The 26388-nt window shown below is 46.9% G+C and overlaps 1 protein-coding gene across 6 annotated transcripts in view; it reads right to left on the reverse strand.

The window, feature by feature from the left end:
- Window positions 1-2948: 2948 nt before the first annotated feature.
- The window catches only part of KLHL3 (kelch like family member 3), a 116917-nt gene continuing 93477 nt past the window's right edge, over window positions 2949-26388 (reverse strand). For 4 of the 6 annotated variants that reach the window (XM_082379655.1, XM_082379659.1, XM_082379658.1 and 1 more), the window contains 7 exons: window positions 23825-23942; window positions 23203-23400; window positions 21603-21704; window positions 18317-18445; window positions 14818-14958; window positions 12564-12707; window positions 7581-10961 (listed from right to left, as the gene is read on the reverse strand). In XM_082379655.1, the coding sequence (XP_082235781.1) occupies window positions 10846-10961; window positions 12564-12707; window positions 14818-14958; window positions 18317-18445; window positions 21603-21704; window positions 23203-23400; window positions 23825-23942 (948 nt within the window). In that variant the 3' untranslated portion in view covers window positions 7581-10845. The other 2 variants (XM_082379656.1, XM_082379657.1) reach the window with 2 other exon arrangements.

Genomic DNA, 26388 nt, shown 5'->3' on the forward strand with positions numbered 1-26388 from the left:
CTGTCTCTGTGTGTCTCAGTCTCTCTCTCTTGGTCTCTGTCTCTCTTGCTTTGTGTGCATCTCACACCCTTTCCCCAGGTCTCTGTGAGCTTGTCCCTCTCTCTCTGGGTGCGTGTGTCTCTCTGTCCTCCCCACACCCACCCCCCGCTAGCACATCATACAGTACCTGCTGTTTACCAACTGTGTCTCTCATGGAACTCCAACCTCCAGGTCCGCAGGGACCATCTGCTTTGTTGGCAGTTGCATTTCAAGTACCCATCACAATGTGCAGCGTAGATGCTGAATGTATTTCTGTTGAATGAATAACTGTTTGTTGAACATACTGTGAAGGGAGAATAAAAGATCCCCAACACTGGAAAGATGGGGGGAGGGTCTCTCTCAGAGGCAGCTGGGAACTGAGAATGGGAAGGGAAGGAAAACAAAGTGAAGGAAAGAGGTCTAAAGCCAACTTTTCCAGTCCTTACAAAACTCACAGTTAGAGGACTCGTCAAACCATCTTGGTCATGCGTGTTTACTGGCAGGGCCCAGTGGCCTAAGAGCTTAAAAACATGCGGGGCATAGTCGTCCAAAACTACTTCCACGGAAGATGCAGGTTCGGAACCTAGCTCCCCACTGTCACTTGGCCTCCTGAGCCTCATCTCCTCCCCGGTCAGGTGGGAGCAAGAACAAGACCCTGCAAGTAGAGTAAATGCTCCTACGGATACAAGAGCCCTCTGTTTACAGATGAGGAACGGAGCTCCAGAGAGGGGGAGGGGTTCCCTGCAGGCCACACAGCCGTGAACAAGGCCTCCTCCCACCTGAGGCCGGGGGAGGACTCAGACACCTGAGGAGGAGTTGGGCCCTCCATCCACCTGGGAGTTTGGAGCAGCCCTTGAAGCTGGAGTGACCACAGGAGAGTCTCAGAAAGACCAGGCCCACCGCAACAGGACCACCTCTCCTCTGTCCACCCCAGAAAGGGTGGTGGCTCTCAAGCTTGCGGTCACTCCCTTTCCTCAGCCCCAGCACAACCTCAGGTGCAGGCAGGCAGACACGGGCCCTGGAGCCTCCGCTGGCCTCCTGGGGCACCTGGCTCTGCCACAGGTGCTCTGGCCTGTCTGCAGCTCCAAGCCCCAGTCCCCACTTCTGCAAACACAGGGGCTGGAGTGGACGATGTCGAGAGTCCCAGCCAGGTGCCCCACCCCCTGGGCCCTGATATAGAGCATTACAGGGAAAGCCGCCTGGGCAGAAAGGAATGGCCAGTGGGGGACGCAGACTGCTCACAGAAAATCTCATGAGGCCGGCAGAAACAACAGATTTCATATTAAAATAGACTAGCTAGGTAGGGTGGAAGGACCCTATTTGTAAACTGTAGAAGAATAAGTTGGTTGAAAAACCACCAAATATGATTTCACTCTGGAACTTCTGGGTAAGGTAAGGGGAAACCAGGCCAAAGGGTCAAGGGGAGGGAAAGGTGTGTGTGCTTGGACAAGCACTCATTTGCTCATCTGTCCCTCCCCAGGGCCCTCTCAGCGGGGGTGACAAGGGCCCAAGTGGGTGGGCCCACGGCAGAGGGGCGGCGGAGCAGGTCTCCAGCCTGGCGCTGGGCTCTGCCTCACTGCCTGCCCTGGACGGCCAGACACTGGCACCCTCCTCACTCTAGGATGTGCCCACGAGGTACAGCCCCTCCGGGATTGGGAGTGCCACAGTTCAACAATCAGCCTCAGCGCGAGGGTGGGGACTGCATCGCTTCTCAAGGTTATGTATGACGTTGAGCCACTTTATTAGGCCCTGCAATCCTGTGAATTGGGCCCCATCTGCCTCTATGAGGTGTTGTGGGCATTAAAGCACAGGGCCTGGCGCATGGTAAATGCACAATAAACGCTAGCCACTGTGATGATGGAAACAAGTGCATCCTAAGCCCTCTTCTCAGGCTGATTCTCAAACTCAATCGTGAGCCAAAAGAGCTAGTAGTTTCCATCTGGGTCTGCTCCACTGCTCACTTATAACACACCCTCAGACAAACGGATTCACCTCTCTGGGCCTCCTCTGTCCCAGTACGGATGCAATGAATAGTGGTTACTGCTACTATCACCAAAGTAACAAACGTGATTATTTGCCAATAGTGTAAGATTGGGACGTTGTGGTCCAACTGGCCTGAAAACTTGGGCTTCAGTATTTTTCTTGAGCCAAGTTTGCACTTCCCAGCGACCCTTAGGGCCTCCCTCTCCTTGGTGCTTCTCAGCACACCCTGCTCCTGTCATCACCGCCTCACTGCTGGAGTGAGAAGACTAAGGACACAGACTCTGGAGTGCAACCAATATCCTGCAGCACTGCTACCACAGGCAAGTCGCTTAACCCCTGTGCATCTCACATCTTCATCTGTAAAACAAAGATAATAATAGTAACTCAGAAGACCATGATAAGGATTAAATGTATTGATATAAGTAAAGCACTCAGAAGAGTGCTGGCACATAGTAAACACTCAATAAATGTTAGCTATTATTATTATTTCATACATGTTGAAATTTTATAAGTCAACATATTTAATAGTTGTATATATTTAATAAATGTAATTAATATTTGCATTTTTAATGGTTCAAACATAACAAAATATCTATAAAAATCTCTAGGTATTGTAACAAACTTTCAAAAATCAATGTTTATTAACAGCCAAATCTCTACCTCCTCCTCCTGTGCTGGGACCATCTCACCCACCTCACGGTGATCACCAGGCAGTTGTCCACGCAACCGAACACCCACTGGAGAGACTGGCCTCTCTGGGCCTCACTGAAGATCTTTGTGAGTCTGGCACTGTGCCAGATAATAGAGACCAAAGGAGCCCAGACTCTGTCCAGCAGATCTCGAAGGGAAAATCTTTTGAATCTGAAGACATGCAGGAGTAAGTCTGCCCTTTTCATGTCTGGGACAGAGTAAAGAGACTGGACTATAGAAATGAAATACTGAGAAAGGTTCTCACAGTTCAGCTTTTATTAAAGTTAAAGGAACATAAAGTATGGGAATCTAGAACACAATTCCTGTTAAAAGAATACATGTGAGGAACTGTTTCTTCAGCTAGCACTGTAACTGATGGAGCACGTGGCAAGTCTTCTTTTACAAACTCTGTGGTCCCTACCGTCCAAGCAGAGACCACCAGATCAAGGACCCGACCTACGCAGTGTGGTGTACAGGGTGTCAGGGATCAAATCTGCCTGCCTATGGACAACCACATGGACATGGCACCCACACAGACATACAAATTCAGTGTCTTGAATTTTCTTTCAAAGAAAGTATTTTACACATCACATACGAATTAAACAAGAAGTCCAACAAGGGTCCTTATTGCCACTAAAAAGGGGGGAAAATAATTTGAAATCTCATAACCAAAGGCAAGAACACCGCACTAGGGCACTTTGTTGCTCCAAACGCCACTGTCCCATGTGTTACTGCCTTGGCAGATGCTGTATCTACAAGTCACTGAGCCCCACGATGGAGGCTGCACAGGGGCTCTGAGGTTGTGATTATCCACTACAGAAGAGGCCTCAGGCACTCCCAAATGTCAGAAGTGCTGCCGGCTCTCCTGCTTGGTCAGTAGATACACAGCACAGCTGAACATGAGGGGCTTAGGACTCTAAATAGTGCAAACACTTAAAAAAAAAAAAAAAAAAACACATTCCAACCTCCTCGCTTCTCCAGGCAAACAGAGAACCTCCAGCTAACTGGATTATGAATTTGCTCAACTTCCCAATTTGATCTCTCAAGGTGCAAATGGGGAGCGTGGAGGCAATTCAAATGGCACCTGCCCCAACAATAATAAAAATAAAGATTTTTTTTAAATGAGACTAATTGGCAGATAAATACACAAAACAGAGCCTGGAGTGTAGACACAGCTCAAGAAACAAGTAAGTTGAAAGTGTAGTATGAACATCTGCAAAGCACATGCTGATCACATTCTTAGTGGGGATCACGAGGAGTGACCCCTCTTTTAAAGTTCATCAACAAGATGCTTCCAAAAGGGACATCATCCAGCAGCAAAAGCCTTAAGCCTGAAGCTCCGAAGAACAAGGAGACAGAAAAGAATGAAGACTAGTCAGCTCGACCTAGGAAAACTCCCGGGACTATGTGCTGAAGGGCAGGCCTTTCCCTGGGCTTCTCCATGCCACAGCATGCCAGGCTCCGTGCCAGCCTGTGAGAGATGCCAGGAGATGGGCCAACCAGACTCCCTCCTGCCTCACCCTGCCAAAAACAGACTCCAAAAAAAAGCAGATAGGCAACATAGATGTGTAAGTGCTGAGTCAGGCTTAATGTGAGTCCCTAAACAATTCAAGAAACACCAGTGATTGTGTTTTTTCAGCAATCTCCCTTGAATGTGGTGTAAGAAAGAAGCTTCCAAGTCAACCTGGAGCTACTGAAGTTTGGGGAGGGTGAGAAACAAGGGGAAGATAGCTACAGGCATGAACGATGTTCGAGAGTGAATGATGCACAGAACATAACATTTCATTATCATGGACAATAAAAAGCAATTCAAATATCGTGAAAAATTATTTTATAAAAATATCTACATTAAAATTTTAGCCTGAAAGCTGTAGCTTCAGTTTTATAAAAAGGCAATCTTTGAAAGGATCTGGCTCAGGAATATACAAACATTATACAACAGATATCAAAGTAAGACAGCTCAAAAAGCATCTTAGGGGATATTGCAACTGGTCTGTCATGAAATAGAATTAAGTATTCTTATTGCATAGCAGAAAATGAGGTCACTTTCATTTGCATAATACTGCAACTTATTAGACGGAGAGATGCCATTGGGTACTTATGAGAAAGAACTTTGGAATTCAGAGTCTGACTTCTCTGGTGTCCAAATCAGAATCCAAGTGGTGTCTAAGCTGCTTCTAACCTTGGGCTGCAATTCCATTTCATCGCTGTGATCAGACTTCAGATATCCCACTGGCAAGCTGCATTCACAAGCAGGTGTGGCCACCAGAAGAGGGGATGCAGGGGGGTTCACCTACCACATGACTAGCACAGACTTGAAAATAAGTCTGTTGTGCCCACTGTGGAGAGAGAATTGTACCTGGTGATAAAGGGACAGCAGGTTTTGGATGGCATCTGTGGGCAGCTAGAGCAGATTGACTATTTGGTGATGACGTACCAGTGTTCTAGTCCCCGTGAGAAAGGACACATGAGGATAAAACGAACATGCCCTCAGCAGCACTACCAGCAGGGGCAGTGCTTCCTGGGAAGGGAGACGTGAGGTGGGGTCAATAGCAAAAATCCAAAAGCAGGAAACACAGCTGGCTAGCTCTCAGGGAGGGGATCCTTTCTGGGAAGATGACACACAAACAATAGCCTCCCCCCACATAAGCATGATAAGCCTGGAAGTTCAGCTTCCAGGTGTTGGGGGGGAACTTCACCTTTCGTCTGAAATCAGAAGCTGTGTGATGGCACACATTGGACCCCAACCTCCTCCCCACACACACACACACACACACACACACCCTGAAACAAAGTCCCAAATCTTCCTCGGAGAGGGAGGAAGAACATTTGGAACAGAAAGCGCATTCCATCAGCTTCCGATCCAGAGGCAGGCAGAGCTTTGAGACCACAGTCACCTCCGTGCCAGGTAAGAGCAGAACAAACCAGCTAACAGCATGTCTTGATCCCTTTGGAGCTGTTCTTCCAGGTCCACCAAAGCTGGATATTTCAGCCTCTGCCCAAGGTTACTAAAAATTCTGGGTACCTTGGTATTCTCCAAATGTCTCACTGAAATAACATCTGCTCAACATCAGAAGATGTTTCCCCTTCAGGGGAGTTGAGTGGTTCACGCACAATAAATATACAGTAAATACACAAAGTGTCCAACTCGCTGAGGAAAGTCCTGGGTTTATAACTTCAGGGTGAAGTGGGGAGAATGACAGTCTCCTACAAAATCTGCTTGGAAGTTGCCCAGTTGTATGAGAAGTCCAACATCAGAGTTCATAAAGCCCCTTGGCTCCCTAAAGGTGGACCTTGACATCAGGAAGGGTAAATTCCAGCCCCCAAGTTGTGAGACTCTTCTCCAGACACAAGACTTCCCCTCTTTATGCTGGAAACTCCAATATCAGCAACTTGCTAGTTCAGGAACAGTACAGCTTTAAGGTTTTTTTTTTTTTTTTTTAATGCAGATGACTCCCTGAGCCCTCAAATACCCTCCTCCGGATGCCTGAAGTTCTGTCATTAATCATTTTTACCTGTGAATTAGCAAAGCTTTCATCAAGCTCCTCTCTCAAAATGCAAGTACTCCTGAGAGAGATCACACATTCAGGGCCCACCGCCATGTCCTCCCTCACGGGGGAAGCTAGGAGGGGGGTGCTCTGAGGATTGGCGAGAGGGTACAGGCCTGGAATGGGGGCGAGCACAAGGAAAGGAAGACAAGGATGTGAGACAGACTGGACCGACTGCCAAGGGCCAGGCCCAGGGTGCCAAGTATACACCCCTTTGAAGTCATCCATGTCCATGTAAATCACACGTGACCCCATCCAGTGCAGGGACAAACCTATCTTTGGGTTTGGACATATGGTGATCTTTTACTTAGCCTCCAAACCAGAACACTTTTGAGAGTAAAACGGGATGCTCTGAAAAATTAAACCTGCATAATAAGTATAAACAGGGATTGTCCTATCCCAGGAAAACCCAGAAGTAGGATCCTCTCTGGGACCACTATGGACAAGGACTGAAGCCTTACCACTTTGTTTTCTTGTGTTTTTGTTTTTCATGTATTCTTTTCCTCCAGTGTGTTACTCAGTGCTTCTCTGAAGAGCTAGTTTTCCCAGCTGAAGAGACACAAAATCTCCCAAACCTGGAATCCTTGACCTCAAAGACCAGTAGCCCAGAGACTGGGCAGTTCTGATAAGAAGTTCCAGGAGGAGAGCCTAAGGAAGAGCACCCAGCTGAGGGGCTAGAGAACCTGTGGTCCTAGGACACAGAGGACACGGGGCAGCTTCAAGAACACCCCACTCTTCTGCAGACAATGCCAGTAGTCTAGGCTGGTACATGGGCCTGGTCATTTCTGGACATTCCCGGTATGTCCAGCTGTACTTCCAGTAGACAGCAGCTCTAGTAGTCTCAAGGTCCCCGTGGCGCAAATCCGTAAGAGAGGTTTCTGTGATTTGATTTTTAGCATAGCGGAAGGATCAGTAGTATAGAAATGGAGCAGACCATCACCACCCCCCAATTTAGTGAATCACCACATTCTGCACACACACACACACACACACACACACACACACACACACACACACACAGGTTCCAGGTTCTCTGATGTCCCTGTAGAAACACACAAAAGAACGCTCAAAGGTGCAGCCGGAGCTATCAGGAACCCACTGCTCAGGGCAGAAGATGAAACACCTTGCGGGAGCAGGAGGTGGGTACTGTCTTCCCACCCTGACGACACTGCCAAGTTGGAGGAGGGCGGTCCCCACTCCTCTGCAGACTCCGGCAGCGAGTGGCACCCAGCCAGCGTGGTCCCACTGTGCCGAGTCACAGGCAGCACCCCTCCCTTCCTCCACCTCCTGGCAGTGGGAGTTGGGGTCACAAGGGCTTGTGAATCACAGCAACACCTAAGATGAAAGGGGGAGAAAGTTACCATCTTAGCTTCTCCGAACTTATTCAGAGTCACAAGGAGTTCATGACCCACAACATCCCAAGCCATAGCCACGGGAAATGGGCACGATTTGTACCCAAATGCTGAAGGGTCTGTGGACTCAGGCTGCCAGCAGCTGGCTGTTTCCCGCTCTAACAGCCAATTCTCCACAAGATGTTTAAACACAGAGCACAGTCCCTCAACACCACAGGTGAGTGATCTCACCCTGCATCATCACACTGACTCACATCATATCGTAGTGACCCCCCTTCCCAACCCCAGCACTCAGTGTAATGACACTCAGCACCCGCACTGGAAACCTCACGGCTCTAAATCTGTATCACTTTAAGAGAAGTGATGAGTGATACATGTCTCCTTTTAGAAGACACTGAAATGAAGTAGAAAGAACAATAGACTGACTTCATGGCAGCAAGAACAACTGAATTCCCATCCTAGCTCTGCCACCAGTCAAGCTGCATTGTGGTTTCAGGCAAGTCCATGTACCTCTTTAAGCTCCATTCCCATATATTCAATGTCATCTAACTGAAAGACCCCTCCAATGCTAAATTCTATACTTGGATAAACATTCTAGACATGTCTGTGTGTGTTACTGTTTTGGTCAGGTTGAACCATACTCAACAGCTAACTTATGAGCCTAAAATCTTGCTTGTAATGGGCTGCAGTTATGCAGCAGATACTATAGGCTGATTCATCCAACATCCCTTCTACTTGCTCTCCTCTGCTATAGAGACCAGCAAGTTATGAGCTCAGCTTCCCAGACTACCTTGCAGCTGGAGGTGCTATGTGACCCAATCCTGCCCCATGAGATTGTAACTACAAGTCTGCCAGTGCTGCAACTTTGGTTTTCTTCCTCGTCCTGCCTGGAAGAAGCTCACGCAAGGTGCAACGGGCAGCAGCAGCAGCTATTCATAAAGCTGGCAGAACAGAAAACACAGAAGAAACCTGATTCTTCAATGACAGTCTGAGCCACCAGGCCAGCCCTGGACTCCTTTCTGCCTGGGACAAATACATACGTATAAAAAAAGATACTTCCTTGTCTAAGCAAGTATCTGTCAGTTTTTCTGGTACCTGCAGCTGACCCAAATTCTAACTTATAGTTAAGGTGTAACTAGGAGACTTATTTTAACATATTACCACCACTATCAAATCTTCTGGTTGAAGATGAGATTGAGAGAACATTGCTAAAAGAAAGCCCAGGACACCCCAATGGTGACATGCTGCTAAGACATGCATTTCATGTTAATTCCTGGATAAAGCCACAGACATAAAAGATGAGAAGTGGGGAGAACCCAAGTCCTCAGACCCAGATGTGCTGCCTGACCTTGAGAACATCTTGCCTGCACCTGAGGCTCCTCTCTCTCAAGGGAGCATGTCTTTAAAAAGCAGGCTCCTGTATTGCTTTTTTATATAAACTTTCTCTTCTGATTCTAAAAGTAAAATATTCTCATTATGGAAATTTCTGAAAACCCAGAAGAACACCAAGAAAAAGAACTTTAATCCCTACATACAAAGAGAATCACCGTTATCTTTTTTGGAATATTTCCTGGCTTCTAATAATAACCACAATCACTGACTGAGTGGTTTCTACCTGCCAGGCAGGCACCGTGCTAAGTGCTTTCCGCGTATTATCACGTTTCATTCTCACAACAGCCCTAAGAGGCTTGATATGATTTTATTCTCATTTTACAAATGAGAAAACAGGTTCAGTCAGACTGACTACCTTGCCCAGAGTTCCAGGGCTAGTGGCAGAGCTGGGACTCAAATTCAGATGTGACTCCAGTATCCATTTCTGTAAGCAGGGGCTACTCTAACCCCCGTGACCCAGGACTGCTCGACTGAGCTCACGCGGTACGTACATTTTGCATCATCCTTTTCTCAACCAGTCTGTCACAAACATCTTCTCATATTAAAAACACGTCCACTGTATAAATATTCCACAACTTATTTAGCTATTTCCCTCATGCCAGACATTAAGTAATTCTCAGTTTTTTGCTCCAATAAATAACTTTGTCCATAAATCTTTGCATTTTAGGCCATATCCATAGATTCTAAGATAAGAGATTCACTCAGTCAATGGGTTTGAACACAAATCGCACCTCTGCTCATCTCCTTCCCACCTACTTACGGGGTGGGCAAACAGTAAAGAAATGGACATGAAATATTCAGCACTTACACAAAATTCTAACTGCTCCCACCTGCACCTTCCCCTCTCATTAAGCCTCATGTGGAGCCAAGGTGGGATCGCTCACTGGCCTCACTGCCTCATACAGGAAAATGCCCTGTACTTCCCACTTCAGCCTTGGTGAGAAAATGACAGTGCTGGTTTTTAATAATTAACCATGAGAACAGAATCACTCTAGGACCAAAATGCCTCTAAAATCTTTTCTATTTAGTTGAGAAAAATCCTAAATGAGAAAAAAAATTTTTAATAAGTTCATAAATTGAAGCCTTGGGCAGACAGAATGCGATACAAACCCCTTTGAGCCTGCATGGCATAATCTTCCTTTGCACTGAAATCCAAACAAGATGGAAAACGGAATAAGAATACCATTGGAGTCATGATGGAGATTATACATGATAATGGTCATAAAATACTTAGGATGATGGCTGGCACATTGTACATGCTCAATAAATAAACATTAGCTCTAATTCTTCCAGTTTCTGGAGAACCAAATACAAGGAGCTGAGTTCTTGGGTTGGCCAAAGAGTTCCTTCAGTTTCTAAGTATAAATAAAAGACACATTTTTCATTTTTACCAAGAACTTTATTGAACAACGTATTCACCGTTTTGTTCCACTACCTTATGACATTTTTCAGGCAACTTCATAATTCCACCTTCCCAAAACCTTGTATCTTTTGAGCAAAGAACTGTTCCAGGTGCCTTTTACAGTCTTCCAGGAAATTGAATTTTTTTCCATTAAGAGAATTTTGTTAAGACCTAAATAAATGGAAATCCGAAGGTGCAATGTCTGGTGAATATAGCGGATGAATCGGAATTTCCCAGCCAAGCTGTAACAGTTTTTGCCTGGTCACCAAAGAAACATGCGGTCTTGCGTTATCCTGATGGAAGATTATGCATTTTGTGTTGACTCATTCCGGACGCTTTTCATCGAGTGCTGCTTTCAGTTGGTCTAAATGGGAGCAGTACTTGTTAGAATTAATTGTTTGGTTTTCCAGAAGGAGCTCATAATAGAGGACTCCCTTCCAATCCCACCATATACACAACATCACCTTCTTCGGATGAAGACCGGCCTTTGGTGTGGTTGGTGGTGTTCATTTCGCTTGCCCCACGATCTCTTCCGTTCGACGTTATTGTACAGGATCCGCTTTTCATCGCCCATCACTATTTGTTTTAAAAATGGAATGTTTTCGTTATGTTTAAGCAGAGAATCGCATGCGGAGATACGGTCGAGAAGGGTTTTTTTTCCGCTTGATTTATGTGGAACCCAAACATCAAAGCGATTTACATAACCAAGCTGGTGCGAATGATTTTCAGCGCTTGATTTGGGTATTTTGAGTATGTCAGCTATCTCCCACGTGGTATAACTTTTCTTGTTCTCAATTAATGTCTCGATTTGATTGCTATCAACTTCAACTGGTCTACCCGGCCATGGACCATTGTCCAGCGAGAAATCTCCAGCACGAAACTTCGCAAACCACTTTTGACACATTCGATGAGTCACAGAACCTTCTCCATACACTGCACAATCTTTTTTTGGGTTTCAGTTGTGTTTTTACCTTTCTTGAAATAATAAAGCATACCATGCCGAAAATGTTGCTTTTTTTCTTCCATCAATATTATAAAATGGCTACACAAAATTTCACCAATTTTGATAAGTTTTTTTAAAAATACACGCTGATATGACAGCTGTCACAATACAATCTAACAAAATTGTTTCAAATGATATTAAAGACAACTAAGCGCTACTAGAGCCATCTTATGGAAAAAAATGAACAAACTTTTTGGCCAAACCAATACTTCATAGATATCTATGTTTGCTTGTCTCCCTATAGACCCTCAACCTCAGCCCCACTGACTCTGATCCTGTCCCCCACACCTCATCAAAACCATCACACACCCCACCAGGAATAAGCCTCTACAGCCGCCTCATTCCTCCCTCTTCCCTCCAGCCTCTTGCTCAGAATGCTTTTTCCCCCAACCCTGAGCTAGAGTAGCACAAAAGGCATGGGCTTAGGACTCAGACCTGGGTTTGAATTCTGAATTTGACATTTTTTTAGCCACATGGTCTTGGGCAGATAACTTAAACATTCCAAACCTCCGTTTCATCATCTATAAAATGGAATGGAGTCTCATTCAACCAGAGGGTTGTTGAAAAGATAAGAGTGTATGTATACACTGTACCTAACAGACTGCTTTGTGGCCCAGGGAGTGGGCACCTGGCAAAGGGCAGCTACCTCTATGACTGTGACCCACCCTCAAAGTTTAATCAGGCTCCACCTCTTCCAGGAAGTGCTCCCTGACTCTGCCAGTTCTCGCATGTCATGTCCTAAAGCCTGTGCAGTACATTTCATTTAGATCTTACATGTACATCATCTTGTATTTCCTATTTTTGTAGGCAGGTCTTATCTTTCCAATTTAATTTCTGGAAAGCAAGAACTGTATCTTATTCCACCTAGGGGCCCAGCACAAAACAAATCAGGAAGGGCAATGAGATTCTAAAACCTCGTATGACAACTCAGATCAGTCGGAAGCGGCTCCCTGGAACACCGTGGCAGGAAGAATTCTACGGCTACGTTCAGCTTCGCTGGGGAAACGAGTGCTACTTATGGGTATCTGTCGTGGGCACAGAATGAAGGAGTGGTGACATGTGACAATCGTCTGCCATGCCTGAAGGAGGCACTCAGCCCCAAGTTAAGCAAGCTAACCTAGCGCCCACCTGCCCCACCCCACCTGTGCCCCAGGATGGGGGTGGAGCACACTGACCTGCGTAGCTCCGCCCTGTGCTCATGTTGCTCGGCAGCAGCGTCCACTTGTCAGTGACAGGATTGTAGTACTCCACCGAAGCCAGGTTACAGGATCCATCATCCCCTCCAACCACATACAGGAGCCCATTCACTGCACAGACCCCTGGGAATCAAACAGAGGCCAGAGAAGGCATGAGAGCAGGAGCACCAAGGGGATGGACCAGAGACAAGTCTGGATTGCCCTGGAGGCGCTCTTCCTCCCCTCCCTGCTAGAATAACAGACAATTGGCTCCTCGGGTTTAAGTTTGCTCAACGGATGAACACACAACAGCCACTGGGATCTGAGGATCCCCCTTCCTAACAAGGTCATGTCTCTGACGAGGGAGCATTCACGACGACACAGCCCCACAGATGTTCCCTGCCCTTGACCCTATAAATAGGCAGAGCACTGTAGGTACAGACCCCCTTCTACTGCAGCATTGCCCACTGGTGCATGCAGGCCTCCCACGCCCAGTCTGAGCTACGTGCGGAAGGAGACAACTCAGGGGATTTCACGTACACTACTTCTACTCTGCTTGTTAGCTGTTCCCTGATAAACCATTTTATCCACACTGTGGGGCACTAATGGTTGTGTCTGTGATCCCTTTACACAATTGGGGTCTGAATCCACATACAGTTCCCAGGGAAAAGGCTTCCTACCCACCCTGATCTCAGAGTGAGCTGGTTTGGCGGCAAGGTCTCATGTAGCAGGGACTCAAGAGTAGGAAAATGTAAGTACTGCTCATCAAGATTTAAAAGGCTGTAGTCCAATATACTGTGTATTTTTTCAAAATTAGACTCAGGGATTAACGATGTTCAAAAAGTAGTAATTATCAGTGTTGGTGAACATACTCTGAAATACTGGTGAGTATAAAATGCATCACCTTCCTGGGTGGTGTCAAAAGTACATATACTCCCTCTGATTCAAAAGTTTCACTTCTGGCCTTTTATTCTAAAGAAATAATTTTAAATGTGTGCATTAATCAGCTATAAAGACTATTTATAATAACCAAAGCATTACTTAGAGAAAAGATGGAAATGACCTAAAAGTCCAATAGTAGCTTGGTTATTTAAATTATGTTATAGCCATTTAGAATAATATTATGTAAATATGTTTAGTGTTATAATAAGATATTCATAGAAGATTGTAAAGTGGATTAAAAAGGCAGGTTATAAACCAGTATTACAGTATGATTCCATTTTTGTTATAAAAAATAGAAATATCTATATGTGACTGTGTGTATACACATGCATTTACATCTAAACCTAATTCTTGAATTAGCTGCTTGAAGGTTCTATAATTCCTCACTTGTGTGGCTCAAGGCCAAATGCCAGGTTATATCACAGCAGGCTTAGACAATGAGCAAATTAATAAACTCCCCTCTTTTTCTTGTTTACGCTTTCAAAAAGTCAGCTGCAAATGGGTTTAGCAAGCAGGTAAATTTGAGTATAAAGGAAATAAGTCTGCCTGAAAGTCACCTGCTTGTATTTCCAGCCTGGGAAATTGGGCTAAGCCAACACTATGATAAGAGTAAGAAGGCATAAAACAAGATATACCAACATAGGACACAACCCATAGGGCAAAGTTCTAAAAGGAAATGGTTTAATAGGGGTGTCAGGCTCCAGGCATAAAAAACCTAAACACTCTAAGGAAAATCATTCCTACAAGAAGGAAAAGGGGAAGGGAAGGGAAGGGAAGGAGAGACAGAAAATACAAAGAAGGGAATAAGGAAAGTGGTCCTATTGGAGAATGGATCACGAATCCTTTCATGGATACCCCTGAAAGGAGGGAAATTGGTTTCTGGTGGGAGGTGAGAGGTTCTCATAGCCAGACACTGGCAAAGAAAAGATAGAACCAGTGTGATTGTCTGACCCTGTCCACACAGCCCTATGCTTAGCTAGCCAACAAAGCCACTGGGCCGGGGGCACAGATGGCAACCAGAGGCTCTTCTGGATCTGTGTCCATCTATGTGCAGTGAAAGTCATCATCCTTCACTGGGAGGGAAGGAACCCTCTGCATCTAAGAGGGGGCCCTGTGAGGCGCCCCGTGGCTAGCTTTGTGGGTTCCAAGCTCTCCCCTGCCCAGCAAATGGACACTCCCTACTCAGGGTACAAGCTCAGCCCCAGGCCCTGGGAGCCTCTCCTCTCTGCCTCTCTTCTAGAGCTAGTGTTTGCAGGGAGAAAACACCCACAACCTCCCCCGGAAGGAGAGAAGGAGGGAGCAGTCATATTACCTGCATTGCGCCGGCACATGTTCATGTCTGCCACCTGCTTCCAGGTGTTTGTTCCAGGATCGTAAACCTCGACACTCTTCCTCACCAAGGGCCCATCGTGTCCACCTGTGGCGTACAGCTGCCCGCTGAGGACCCCAACCCCTGAAAGGCAGAGCACAGAGTCCCAGCCTCAGGCTGGCTGCAGCGACCAGAAACCAGGAGGCCTGGCGTCCAGTCCTGGACAGCCGTCACCGGCAGGGTGACAGGGGGAGTGCTGTTTTGTCACCCTGGAACTCAGGGTCCTCGTCTATAAAACAAATATAATGACACCTACCTGCCTCGTAAAATCAACTTGAAAACCGCCAAATATAAAGCAAATATAACCTCATTTCTATTCAGACACATAAAAATAAATATTATATATATAATATATATAGGTGTGTGTTTGTGTGTACGTGTAGTATTATATATATAATATATATAGGTGTGTGTTTGTGTGTGCGTGTAGTAAAAAGAGTTGAAATGGAAACTACACAGCAGGTGTACTGCGGTCATTATTGCTGAGGCCTCCCTGCTTGTCTTGAAGCAGAAGCTGTTCTTTCTGCCCCCGTGCTCTCCTCCCTAGATGGCAGAGGGGCACTGAATCACTCACGATGGTGGTAAGCCTGAGCTGAGGGCCAGGACTGCATCATTTACAGGTTTTAGCATAACATTTTAACATCCTCTAATACAAGTCAAGGAAATAAAATCCAGAAAGCAGGAGTGCCTAAAAAGAGCAGCTGATGTGGTGGCCGGGACACCTGGGTTCTGGACCTGTGTCTCTAACCTGCCCGCAGGTGGTGCTTCCCTTTCGGGGCCTCAGTATTCCAACTGTATAGTGAGGGAGCTGGACTAGATCGGTAGTTCCAGTGGACCACAGACTACTCCACTGCGTGGACAGCTCAATTAGCTGGGGAGTTTTAGAAAACACAGATTCCACAACCTCACTCCCAGAGACATTGGTCAGGAATCAGAAAAATTATCTCAGGTGATTGGAACGTGCAGCCAGGTTTCAGACCCAAGGACTAGATTTCCAGAATATAAACTTCATATGGACAAGAACCATGTTTGTCTTATCATGACTGTTTCCCTGTGCGTGACGGTACGTAGTAGGCTCTCAACAACTACTGTTTGAATGACAAGATGTGTAAAATCCCACCAGCAATTATGCAGGTGTGCAAATGGCTCCTCGCAGTTGCCCTAAACTAACAGCAGATGGTGGTGGTGTATCAACAGTGGCTACCTTACGGACTTGAGTTAAATAAAATTCAGTGTGTTCCCAAGCTGCCTCATCTTCCTCACCTCCATGTGCAGGAGGAACTAGCACATGCTGGGACCCAGAAATGGCCTCTTTTCCTCACAGCCATCTGCTAGCACTGCCCACACCCTGCTGAGGAAGCAAGCAGCCTTCCAGGCATTCAGGAGCACCAGTGCCCTTCTGCAGCCTCCTCTGCCAATGCTCACACAGAGCCTTCCTGGACCTAGAGCCACAGGGGCCCCTGCTGCCAGGGTCTCTGGGTCTTTAGCCACCAAAGAACACCTACGAGGACGAGTATGTGGGTTCCCAATTCCAGATGTGAGGTTTCTCCAAATCTTAGGGATGTGAAGCACTAAAGAAAGGCTGCCCTGGGAGCCTGAGGCCAGAGCACTGACAGTGACCTGAGGAAAGAACCCACCTCCGGGAGAGATACCACCCCCTAAATCGAGGTCACTGTGCCTCGTGAGAGGCAGGAGCAGACCCAGTGATCTCCACTCAGCAATAACCCCTGGGCAGCCTGACAGAGACAGAGCAGCAAGGCCTCCAAAGGCAGCTCCGTCCACAAGATGAGCCTGAACTTTGTAAGGTGGGTCTGTGTGCGTGGCTCTGTCCGGAGCTGGCCCTCCACGCTTCCTGCTTGAGGCGCTCCTAGAAACAGCCACAGACTTCAGTGTGCTGCTCCACTCCTGCTGAGCTGCCCCTGCCTCCTTGGGCTTTGAACACTTTCTTGCACACCTCAAGTCACACACAGGATTTCCAGGAAATACAAAGAAGACTCTACCAGTACCATACACCAAAACTACTAAAAGAGCCCTATGATGGCAGGAGAACTGGAGGATCTGTGAACTGAACTGGGCCCTCGGGAACACCTATTGCAACCCACTCATTTCACATCTGAGGAATCAGAGGCCAAGACCACAGGGACATTCGAGCAGACCCAGAACCAGGATCCAGCCCTCCTGACTTCCATGCATTTGCTGCACCTTCAGGAAGGGCCAACCTGTTGGGATCAGCAGAGACGAGCTCCCTAAAAATAGCCTTCCAAACACAAATGTTTCTTAAATGGAATCATACAGCATTTTCTTTTCTAACCAGTGAGCATACAATGGTTCTTGCAAAATATTAAAATAGCATAATTTTTAAGGAATACTAAGGAAGTGGTCATGTGTTTGGTTGTATAAAATGAGATCACAACTCAATCTTCAAAAATACAAAAAAAAAAGATAAAGTAATAATATGGTGGGGAAAAGCTCCCAGTTGTGGCTTCCCTTCCCAGAAGTCACGTGGCCTTCCTGCCAGCCGGGTTGGTCATCAGCCACCACTCCCACAGGACCCGGGAGCAGAGAGCCAGTGCCCAGCCTCCAGCGCCTCCACCTGCCCTCCCAGACCCTTTCCTCTGGGCCCCTAGGTGATGGGGCAGACAAAGCAGGGAAGAAGGGGCTGTTGCTCCACTTCCTGGAAAATCCCAAAGGACCACACAGCTCCTGGTCTTCCCACAGGAGGCGGAAGTGGGCCCCACATGGGGATTTATTCTCCTCCCATGCGGGGGAGGGGGCTGAAGTGAAGAAAAGTTGGGGGGAGACATAAGTTTATCTCCAAATACTAACACTAATAGCTTGGCTTTCAGCCCCCAAGACAGAGACAGGCAAGTTTAGCTCTTCCAAGGAAGACTGGGACAGCCATGCTTGTCACACTACTTCATGAGAATGAGACTCTGATAATCTGGGGTCAAAAAAATCTAACGTCAAAATGAAACAAACCTGAGTAGGAATCCCAACTCTGCCAGTGACTAATGATACGACCTTGGGCTAATTACTCAACCCCTGGTTGACTTACTTTCTAAATCTGTTAAGTGGAGTTATGTTGTGTCTACCTTGCAGGGCTGTGAAGAGGATTAAATAAAATGAGGCACAGAAAGTGCTTATTAGGACAGCACCTGGCACATAGCAAGCTTCACTTTTCAAGAGACGCAGACACCTCCAAAGAAATGGAAGAGATGACGATGAAGGGAATATGATCTCATCGGTTCCCTACCAAAGGGATCCCCCCGAGAAGGGTTAACTCCTAAGTGCTTGTGTCAGCTGCAAAGATGCAAGTGGGATTATATACACTGAAAGGAGAGAAGAGGGAGGGAAAATAAGGTAGAATGTTAAGCTCTTGGCCTCCAGACCCACCTGTGAGATCAGACACAGCTTGCCCCTTGACCTTCCCCCCACCCCGTACCTGCGCCGCTGCGGCGAGTGCTCATGTCTGCCACATATGTCCACTCATTGGTCGCTGGGTTGTACTGCTCCACGGTGCTCAGGCACTGGCGGGAAGCCCCATCATAACCCCCAACGGCATACAGCTTCCCTGGAACAGACAAAGTGGCTGAGGGTGGTGCTTCAGACTCGCATGGAACTGGAGCGTGGCTGAAACTCCACTTGTAACTCACTGGGGCACCCTCACCTCCATCAGGGTTCAGGACCCCCTCCCCCAGGAAGACCACAACTCCCTCCCCAACCAGGGTAAGCATGCTTCACGACTCTGTCTCCTACTTCCTCTTAAGCTCTGAGTTCCTCCTCAAAGCAGTACTGAGCCTCTTTCTCAAAAAGCACCCAAACACCCAGTGCAAAGCGATGGCCTGCTGTCACTGGGGCTCAACATATTCTTGCTAGTGAACTCATTAGATCTTCTCCAGAACAAGGCACCGGAGAGATGGAAAGCTTGAGGGCCCCAGGTGCAGCCAGGCAGGCAGACTTTCTGGGTAAAGGCTCACAACAGCAGACAGAACAAATAAGGAAAAATATTCTCCAACAAGAACCCAAACATTGTCTCCTCCATGTTTTGTACTCTGTCCACAACCCAGGCAGGCAGAACGTGTGAATGGAGTGCTCTGTGTGCACTGTGGGCTGGGTTGGCTGGAATTTATCTGCAGACCCCCTTGCAATCTCTGAGCCATGCACAAGACCCCTGAAGCACCATCACCTATTTTTAAAATAAAATACCATAAACGGCTATCAAAGAGCATCAGTTTGTTCTGAGGATGGTGGTGAGGTTGGGCAAGGGGGCAGGAAATTGGTATTTGAATGATCTCAGAGAGAGATTCAAACATTTGGGTTTAACATGTAGTCTTAGAATACAGTGGGAAGGTCTCTGTGTGTGGTGTGTGTGTGTGTGTTGGGTGTGGGTGTCCTACCTCACCTGGGGTCTCAGTCCTATGGGGGACCCTGGAATTATAATAAGGATCTTAAACACTAGCTACAGACTAAATAAACCCCACCAGATGCAAATCTACTTAACAGGGTTACTCAGTCAAAAGATTTTTTTGGTCACTATGTGCTTTCTTAATGGAGAGGTACCAAGAGTACAACCAGTATGTGAAAAATCTGCAATTATTTTAAGTTAGAAAGAGATTCTCAGGCTCAGAACTATGTTGTACCATCAGGACGTTTGCTGCATCAGATGTAAAACTATTTCTTCTTCTATCACTGAGCCTGGTTTTGGGTTCTGCCCCCACAGCCCTCTCAACCAGTCCTTCTAGAAGAAAGGGACACCTCCTCCTGACTCTGCCCTCGCCTAAGCCGGAGGGCAAAATCCTGACTCAGAGCTCCTCCAGGACCCAGGCTACTCTCGTGGTGTGTGCTGGCTCGGAGGTAACCACCTGCCCAGCCAGCTGTCCATCACTAGGGAGGAGACAGGCCTGGGGTGTGGAGGAGAAGAGAAGCTCCTGAGGGCAACCCCAGTCTCTGTGACACACGATCTCCGCTCTGCGGGGAGCTTCTGCCTAATCTCCCAGCCTCACTGTCCCTCTTCCTACGTAGAGATTCTTCAAGGCAGCCAGTAGCGGATGATCCTGATTTTCTTTCTTTTTTCCCCAGTGTTATTTAGGCTATGTAGCCATGGTAAGGAGACGATGAGAGGGAGGGGGGTTCTGTGCAGACAGCGTGGGGAGCTGTATCTTCAGGGCCACGGGGAAGGAGCGTCCACTTAAGATCATCCCTGGACATTCTCACCAAAGCTGTCCATTGGACTCTGCTGCCCCAGGGTGACTCTCAGCCGAAAGAGCTTCAGATTCAGGTTGGACAAGATAAATAAATCCCCCGTCTGTCCTCTGGGTCAACAGGGCATGCTACCACACAGCACTTCTGCCACACAGAACATGCTCGCAGAAGGCTCTGTCAAGGGGAGCATTTCAAATGAGTACCAGGAAGGTATCTCCTCTAACCCCCATCAACCATTCCAACTCTGCCTCAGCTGAAAAAATACCCACTCAAGGTTCCTCCTTTCAGGGATACGCTATTTTTAACCCCAACTCTATTGTTTGATATTCCTGGCTAAGGAAAAAGGGGGGAAATGGGAAGGTGGCTAGACAAAGCACTTGCGTTTGGCAGACAAATCAATTTCTGTTCCAACGGGAGGATGAGATTGCAAGAAACAATTTTATCTCGGTAGGAGGACAAAAATCCTTGCACTCACTAAGATGACTCATTCAGTATGTTAGAACAATATACTTTTAAATTAAAATTTAAACTACATAATACTGGTATGGACCAAGAAATGCAGCGAGAGAAAAGAATCTTTATATTAATGTCTAACTCACCGCACGTTACACTCTCCCCGAAGCACATGTATGTGTTGTGTGCGCACGTGACATAGAAAATGCCTGTGTACATGTGTGAATGCACAGATTTCCAGCTAAATTCCCACTTCAGGACAGGCTAATGAATCAGTGTGGTCCTGCAAAGTATAGTGTTTTAGTGCAAATAATACTCTATGCTTTAATACGTTGAATTCATACATATTTCTAAAACGTCTCTCTATTAGCATTTGCTAATGGTCTGAGTTGGGAGTTAGAAGACCTGGGTTCAAGGAGTGGCTGTGCTATTTACTAGCATGGGGCACATTGATTACCCCTCTGGGACCAGTTTCCCCTTCTGGAGAATGGAAAAAATCTAAGTCCTGCCCATCTCCTTCAGGAGAGTTTTAGGAACAAAATGAGAAATTGGAGATGAAAACCGTTTAAAAACTACAGTGCACTATCTAAACAGGCCCCAGACCTCACCATTCGCTCCTGTCTCACCGCACACACCTTTCCTGACTAGAGCAGGACCCACCAACCTGCCTTGCAGTGACTAATCAGAACTGGGGAAAGGTGCCCACCTCACTCGGGGCTCTGTTAATAATGCTCAACATATGAACATGAGGACAAAATTAAAGAAACACTCTCACCCCCTCCACATTATACTCCTAGGTTATATCTTGACTCTGGATTCCCCAACTCGTAATAGAGACAAGTGGCCAAAGCAACAGGCCAGCATTTCCCCTCTAGGCTCCTCCCACTCCCCCCAACCCAGCTCACCCACTTTCCAGCCTTGGGCCAGTAGCTTCACCTTTCTGAGTCTCAGTTTTTCTCATCCGCTAATCAAGATACTAGTACCAGACTCAGCAGTAACGGGAGGAATAGAGTCGGGACACCAGAAGAAGGCCCAGGGGCCAGGGCAGGCCACCACCCACTGCCGCTCCTTACCCTCTACGACACCCACACCCACACTGCTCCGCCGTGTGTTCATTGGGGCCACGAAGAACCACTCGTTGGTCTTGTAGCTATAGGCTTCCACCGACGCCAGGCCTGGGAGACAAGAGACTCATGAGGTTTCTATGGTGCCAGGCCTCATCCTGCTGTGCGAACAGTGAGGATGGGGGAACAGTGCAGACCCGGGGGCTGGAAACCTGGGTGTAGGACTCAGCACTACCTCTGCCTCACTGTGCAGCCCGTGGCACCTCCCTAAACACATTTGCACTGTGTCTGCCTGAGGGGACCACTAAGACCTGACCTAGAGGGTGGGCTGTGAGAGGCCCAGGGGTATAACGTAAATCATAAAACCGTCAGAATGGAATAAATACCTGAGGTTACCTCGCTGAACACCTATTCTATCCCTCTTTTCCCTTGTCTTCCTCTATTTTAGAGGCTGGAAAGCTGAAAACTTGTCTTCCCAGAATCCCTTGGAGCTGTGGGTGACCAAGTCAATGCAATCTAAGCAGGATTTCTGAAACAGCCTTTGCTTTTCTGATAAGCCCCCACCCACCCCCTTCCTGCTTCTTGCTACCTGGAACACAAATGTGTTGGCTGTATATAACAGCCACCTTGTGACCATGAGGATAAGTCCAAAAGACTCTTCAGGAACTTGGCCCCAGTATCCTTGAGCAACTGGACGAAGGTGGCAACTGCCAACCTCTGAATTTCTTGTTTCATGAGCAAAACAAAAGCTCTCATTTGTTTAAGCCACAGTTTAGTCAGGTTTTCTACTAGCAGCCAAAAGCAATGCCTAAAAGAAACAATGCCCCACTATCTTTTGTTCTCTTTATTCCCAGTTCCCACTCACTAGAAGCAGCCTCTGGAGGGGCTACAGATCTTGGAATTAATGAAACAGGCAAAGAGAAGGCTGAAAAAGGTTACCAATTGGTGAAGACACAAATGAAATTTCAGAGAGGTAAAATATATTGTTTTTCATGTCACTGGGGGCCAAAAGATATCACTTTAGTTTAACAGAGTTGCTGTCAACAGAGACATCCACCTGGAGATAATCTCTCCAAGTCCATGTCCACTAGTAGTTTCTGATTCTCACTTTGGAACTAGATGAAAGCCAGGAGCAAGGGGACACTTCTGCAGTGGCACAACCTTGCACAGCTTTGGTGGGGCAGTAGAAAGGGCAATGGGCAAAGGCTGTGTGTCCTGAGCCAGGTCTCTTCCCATAGCTGAACCTTAGCTCCCTCATCTGTTCAGAGGAGGGTTCAGACCACAGTTCTGAGACACCCTCCAGCTGAGCTTGCTCTAAGTCTCATCTCCGGAATAAATGGCTTAACAGACACTGGAAAGGAGAAAAGGGCCTCTTCTGAGGGTGGGGTCCTTCCTAGAGCCCTAGAAATGACAGCACGTGGGCAGTTACCTATTCTGTGTGTAGGAAGGTGTGCCTCTGACGCCCAAGCTGGGGGAGGAGGAAGGATGGGTATGCTCTTGGGGCAATAGCTGCAGAGGGACCAGCGGTTGGCCCAAGAAATGGCTGACCAAACCAGGGTTGCATGGAAGCTGTGTCCTAGGCTGGATGGGGATTGAGTCCGGGACCTACCAGTACTGCCATCAAAGCCCCCGACGGCGTAGAGCAGGTCGTTGAGCACAGCTGCTCCCAGCGTGCTCCGGCGCTCCTGCATGCTGGCGATGGACGTCCACTGGTCCTTCACCCCGTCATACACGTCCACTGTCCGCACACGCAGTGAACCATTGAACCCGCCCACGGCGTACACGTGGCCAGCCATGAACACCACACCTGAGGCACAGGAAACCAAGACATCAAGGTCATCTCAGACGGCTGATGACTCACGTTAATGAGTGACAATGGGGGAACGAGGCAGGCATGTAAATAATTCACCACAGAAGGTGATCTCCAACTTTATATATTTGGAAGTCACTATGGGACTCACTGGATTTCTTCTCACATTTGCATTTCTAGTTTTGTTTGATTCAAGCAAGTACTTGGATTAGCCTGAAGTCCCTAAGCACATGAGAACTGACCCCAGAAGGTGCAGCTAGAAACTGTGCAGGTGGGGAAGGGAAAGGAAGGGAGTGTGGAATGCACAGATGCTTTTGGAAACAAGGAGCAGGACTGTGGCACCCAGTAGAGACCTGCGGTGGCGGCAGGGGTGGGGCGGAGAGGAAAGGCAGCCTGCACACCGGGAGGCAGTGCGGCTCACCTGCTCTGCATCTCCTGGAGGGGAGCTCGGCAATCTGATCCCACCGGTCCTCCTCAAAATCATAGCACTCCACACTGCGGATGGCCTTGGGTGCCTGGCCGCCAACCACGATCATGACCTCCAGAAAGACAAGTGGACATTAGCTGGGTCTCCCCAACATCCAGATTCATGGGTCATCAATCCCTGTTACGTCCACATGCTCACTGCCCAGGGTCCGTGGATGATCTGAGATGCCAGTTTACAGAGCTATATACATGAAGGTGCTGCCCCTAATCACCAACAGGTCTGAACATTCAAGAAAAGTCTAACGAGCATCTTCCCACAGAAACACAAGCATAAAGTCTACGCTTCCCAAGTGCCCCGGCTCAGGGCTGTGTTGGGGGTATAGCCACTTGGGGCATCTTCTGCAATCTGAGTGTCCTTAAGCATTGGGGGCAAGGGGACTAAATTTTAAATCAAAACAAAATATTCATATATATATATATATATATATATATATATATATATCAAAACATGAATATATTTTGGAATAGAGTACAGAATTTGGATGCATTTTTAAGATAAAATTAATTCAAAAATATTTCTGAATGCATAGGTTACAGGGAGCACTTATTCACTGCAGTATGGGAAAAAATTTGTAAAACACCGCTTTGTGGTGGTCACCACAAAAATGCATGTAACTGATGATGTTGTGAAAAAACAGTGTTATAGTATTATTTCCACAAGTAAGGTGGTAGCCACCACTGCCAGTCATCTTGTGAAGTATGTTGTCATTTGTTTGTCACCACAACTCTGCAAGGTAGATATTATCGTCCACGTTGACAGGTCAGGAAAGTAAAGCTCAGAGAACATAGGTAAACTGCCCAAGGTCACACAGCTAAGAGCAGCAGAAGAGAGACTGAGAGCCAAGTGCACCCGACACAGGGGTGAGTGCAGCCCCACCTCTCTCCTGCTCCAGAGACAGGGTCTATGCCAGGACAGCTCACTACACCGTGTTTTTCAAACTGCAGGTCACATTTCATTGGTGGGTCACTAGATCAATTTAACGGGTTTCAACCAGCATACTTTTTAATAGTACAGCACAGAAAATATAGTAAGGATGTTATTTCATGAAATACTTGTTCTGGTTATACATACACGTATGTATCTCCTAGAGAGCAATTTAGACATATTTCTTAGTGTAGGATGTAGTATTTGAAAAAAACAATGAAAGCCACTGTTCTGGCTGCAGCAACAGAACTTCAGCAGTTCACAGTGGTATCCCCATTGCTGTAACTTTTGTCATGTGTTATTAATAAATAAAAATTAAAGCACCAAAGTTAACAATAGTTTACATATGTCAGTAAGTCTGTACAAATTCATGGCTGTCCCCACAGTGACTTCACTCTCACTCACTCATTCCAAGTTGCCTTCTTAAGTGGAGAGAAAGGGATGAAGTCACAGGCAGACAATCAATATAAGTCACAGGATCTTCTCATTATCTGTGGCTCGTCTTATTTACCACAGTGGTTCTCAAACTTCAGTGTGCATCAGAATCCCCTTGAGGGCTAGTTGAGACACAAATTGCTGGGCCCTACCCCACAGAGTTTCTGATTCAGTAGGTCTGAAGCGGGACTGAAAATATGCATTTCTGACAAGTTCCCGGTTGATGCTGATGCTGCATTTCCAAGAGTCATACTTTGACAACCCCTGTTTTAACCCACAAACATAGAGATTTCCTGATGATGTGCCATCAACCATTTTTGCCGTTAAAATTATCATAGTGCTCTTTGCTTCCCTGCAAAGCATTTTTGGGGAGAAGAGTGATCATCAAAATCTGCGTGAGTGCATAGGAGTACACCCCTCAGCTGAACATTATCCACCATATAGGGAGGCAGGTATAGGGCTGACAGTCATTGCTCAAGATCAATTATTTATGACCCAAGATTCTAGATTCAGGCTCACCTACTGCCCATGTGGGTGGTCACTGGTCATCAGAGTTAGTCTACAGTGCTTCTGTGACCAAATGTAAGTGACCAATGTTCAAAAACTCAGAATTCCGTTCTGTCTTCTGGAACATGCCAAAGGAACCCAGGGCACATAGTCCAGACTTAGAGTTGTTGTTGCGTCCAGAAATAAATGTTCTGCATTTGACTTTCCTCTGCTCAGAAGGCCCACTGCTCTGTGTCAAGAGCAGTCCTTTTCAGAGAGACGCAGAATTCTACATTCCTTCCCATCTGTAATTCTTTGCTTAGCTAGGCATCCACGACAAGTTCAAGGGGGATGTTAATGAACACAGCCTCTTGGCAAACTTCAGACAACGCCCAACTCATTCCTCCAGGGCTGAATGACCCGCATTCATAAACATACCTAGAACTTGTGCTGTCTTTCTGGTTTTGAGTTGGTAAAGTTGAAATGAAGTCAAACCATTACAAGGATTTTCTTTGAAATCTGATTTTGGGGCTAACTGGGAATAAAACTAGTTTTTAGTTTTCTTTCTGCAGTGACATCAAGTACCCAACACCCTCTCCTTGAAACACTCTTCCCCCATCTGATTCCCCCCCCACCCCGCCCACAACACCTGC

Source organism: Balaenoptera borealis (genome assembly GCF_965194805.1).
Source record: "Balaenoptera borealis genome assembly, chromosome: 2".
Taxonomy (NCBI): domain Eukaryota; kingdom Metazoa; phylum Chordata; class Mammalia; order Artiodactyla; family Balaenopteridae; genus Balaenoptera; species Balaenoptera borealis.